At 35.5% G+C, this 3,735-nt stretch overlaps 1 protein-coding gene across 1 annotated transcript in view; it reads right to left on the bottom strand.

The window, feature by feature from the left end:
• The window catches only part of LOC138855501 (alkaline phosphatase-like), a 39,527-nt gene extending 37,334 nt beyond the window's left edge, over positions 1-2,193 (bottom strand). The window contains exon 1 of the mRNA XM_070105160.1: positions 1,981-2,193. Within this exon, the coding sequence (XP_069961261.1) occupies positions 1,981-2,163 (183 nt within the window). The 5' untranslated portion in view covers positions 2,164-2,193. The remainder of the gene's footprint in view (positions 1-1,980) is intronic.
• Positions 2,194-3,735: the final 1,542 nt, after the last annotated feature.

Below are 3,735 nucleotides of genomic sequence, written 5' to 3'. Positions count from 1 at the left end.
TTATGATACACTGGAACTATGGTCACTTCCACAATATTGTGATACACTGGAACTATGGTCATTACCACAATATTATGATACACTGGAACTATGGTCACTACCACAATATTGTGATACACTGGAACTATGGTCATTACCACAATATTATGATACACTGGAACTATGGTCATTACCACAATATTATGATACACTGGAACTATGGTCACTACCACAATATTGTGATACACTGGAACTATGGTCATTACCACAATATAGTCGTGTAAGCCACTTTAACCGTGGTAATGTTTAACATGGTTAACCTTAATTGAAAAAAATGATCGAAGTTCAGATAAAGAGCGAACTGGTGGTGAGTGGAGAACCATGGACGTGAAGACGCGCAATATAGAGCAAGCCTTTATATTAGATGTTTCGCTCAGGACGGACCGCTATCAAGACTTGATGGAGTTCAGTCAAGTTTTATCAAGCCTTGGTAAAGGTCAATTCTGAGCAAATCATCGTCCGAAACGAAGGCTTGTCCTGGTAGCAGATAGGATGTCGACATCGACAAACTGCGGATAAGAACACTACTTCCTCTTTCAACAAACCGGCCGCATCCTACAGAGGCAGGGGAGCCAAACAGAAAAAAACGAAAGTTTCTCATTTTCAATTTAGTGTTTTATACAGGAGAAGGGGTTACTAGCCCCTTGCTCCTGGCACTTTGGTCGCCTCGTACGACTCGCATGGCTTACGGAGGAAGAATTCTGTTCCACTTCCCGATGGAGAATGAGGATTACTTATCCACATTTATTAAATGAAACATTTATTAGTGAGAGCGTCTCTTCCCGAGTGACTTCCTGAATCCTAATGTAGGACTATTAAAACCACTAATGGTGAAACGCTTCCTCTAATAAACGTGTTAAACAGTTCATAAGGATTCTTATCCACACATACAAGCTTGTCCTGCATTATGTGGCATCATGGACTACAGATCACACAATATAAATCAACTTATCGTAAGTAAACCATCAAGATTTAATTCAATAAAGGCTTCCTCGACAGTAAAGAAACTCAGTGAAAAAATCTACTACGCGCACAATACTGGAAGGTAACACAGAGTTGTGTGACATAATACTGGAAGGTAACACAGAGTTGTGTGATATAATACTGGAAGGTAACACAGAGTTGTGTGACATAATACTGGAAGGTAACACAGAGTTGTGTGATATAATACTGGAAGGTAACACAGAGTTGTGTGACATAATACTGGAAGGTAACACAGAGTTGTGTGATATAATACTGGAAGGTAACACAGAGTTGTGTGACATAATACTGGAAGGTAACACAGAGTTGTGTGATATAATACTGGAAGGTAACACAGAGTTGTGTGATATAATACTGGAAGGTAACACAGAGTTGTGTGATATAATACTGGAAGGTAACACAGAGTTGTGTGACATAATACTGGAAGGTAACACAGAGTTGTGTGATATGATACTGGAAGGTAACACAGAGTTGTGTGATATAATACTGGAAGGTAACACAGAGTTGTGTGACATAATACTGGAAGGTAACACAGAGTTGTGTGACATAATACTGAAAGTATCCAGTGACTTAAAGGGAGCGTCTTGAGCCTGGTGGAAAGCTCTTGATTCAAGGAAATAGAGTTATTCTCCCATTCCTTGAGTCAAAGTTAATTATCCCCTCGTGTTCAACAGATAACCAATGGGCTTAGGGTATTCTTATGATAAAAAAAATAATAATACCACTACTACTAACACTATTACTGCTGCTACTGCTGCTATTACTACTATTGCTAATAAATAATAATAATAATAATAATAATAATAATAATAATAATAATGATGATAAAAATAATTTTATTATTATTATTATTATTATTATTATTATTATTATTATTATTATTATTATTATTATTATTATTATTATCATCATCATCATCATTGTTTAAGGAGTATGCAAACAAAACGAGTGTTTCCGTACCTTGAGCAGAGCGATATTAGGGAACCTCTCCCAGGCGAGATAACCTTCTTCACCGTTCATGCCAGACTTCTGACCCTTGTATATCCTGGCAGCGGTGACGGCAGTGATGCCCATACCGTCGCCAAGGAACAAGATGACGTTCTTGGCCACATTCCAGTTATCTCGCACGTTAAGAGCAACCATCAGGTCGTTATAGGCCAAATCCCACCAAAGCTTACGGTCTGAAGACGAAATTCCGTAAGGCAAGAACGAAATAGACGTTCTTAATGAAAGAGCTATAACATAATTTTTTAAATGGAATATATGTAAATATATATATATATATATATATATATATATATATATATATATATATATATATATATATATATATATATATATATATATATGTCGTGCCAAATATGTAAAACTGGTCAATTAGCAAGAACTCATTTAAAATTAAGTTCTTTCTAAAATTTTCTCTTATACGTTTAAAGATGTATTCTTTTCATTAATGTTAATGTAAAAATTTTAAATTTTGCTACAAAAGTATCTTAGAAAACTTACCTAACCTTATTAAAACAAGAAAAATTTATTTTAGCATAACCCAACTAAATATATTTTAGATTTGTTTACAGTAATTTAATACTAAACAAACACAGTGAAATGTTTTTTTTCGTTAGGTTCAGAATGATTTTGGCGAAATTATTGCATACACAAATTTTCACTTGTCCTATATGGCAAGATGAGCGTTGCTATTTAAGCCAAGATCGCAAGTTCTGCCTATCGGCACGACATATATATATATATATATATATATATATATATATATATATATATATATATATATATATATATATATATATATATATATATATATATATATATGTATATATGTATATATATATATATATATATATATATATATATATATATATATATATATATATATATATATATATATATATATATATATATAGATGGGGTCCACCTCCGGTGTAAATTATGGGACCCATAGCCTAGGCTTCAAGGAAGAATATTTGGATTTCTTCCTGAAGCCGTTTGAATATTTCACTTCCCCTACCACCCCATCTTTTCATTCTTTTTTACCAATAGGTATATTTTATTACATAATATGGTACAAAAGATTTAAGTCTTTAAGAGATACATTGCTGATATAAAGATGGCATATACAGTACACGAGATGTGAGAGATACATGTCTAGTACATATTGTTACATGTTTGTCACTGATTATAATGCGAAAATCTCATCCAGCTCTTCAGAACTGAGTGCGTGCCCAAAATACAGCAGGCATTACCCCTCTGAGCAGCAGCGCTGAGTTGCTGGAACAGAAAACTAGCTGCACTGGGATCCCTAGTTACCCTGATGAGTCTTTTGCCTAGCTCCTTAAGGAACTTAGATGCACTCTTTCCCCATGAGTCAAGGGTCTCTGAGCCTATGGGAACAAACATATAATGATGGGCAAGTTCCCCATATTTTCTAGACTTTTGGGACTCCCTGAAGCTGGCGGCTACCCCTCCTTCTTTCCTGGTGTATTGGAGATAGGTATCAGCCAAGGTAGATGAACACGTGTAATCCCACACCACCTGCTTACCGTCTGTTCAGGTTTGAAGTGATACCCTCTGGAAGCTTCTGGCTGCCATCAGATCTGCATAGCTGGGGTGGCTCCCTTACTGCTGGGCATCCGGCTGTTGTGAGGCTCCTCTAGATAATATTATTAACCTTTTCATGTCTTGCAGTATTTCCCTCGGATT

Source organism: Cherax quadricarinatus, chromosome 1 (assembly GCF_038502225.1).
Source record: "Cherax quadricarinatus isolate ZL_2023a chromosome 1, ASM3850222v1, whole genome shotgun sequence".
NCBI lineage: Eukaryota > Metazoa > Arthropoda > Malacostraca > Decapoda > Parastacidae > Cherax > Cherax quadricarinatus.
The sequence above is the reverse complement of the archived record's forward strand: the minus strand, read 5'-3'. Positions and strand labels throughout refer to the sequence as shown.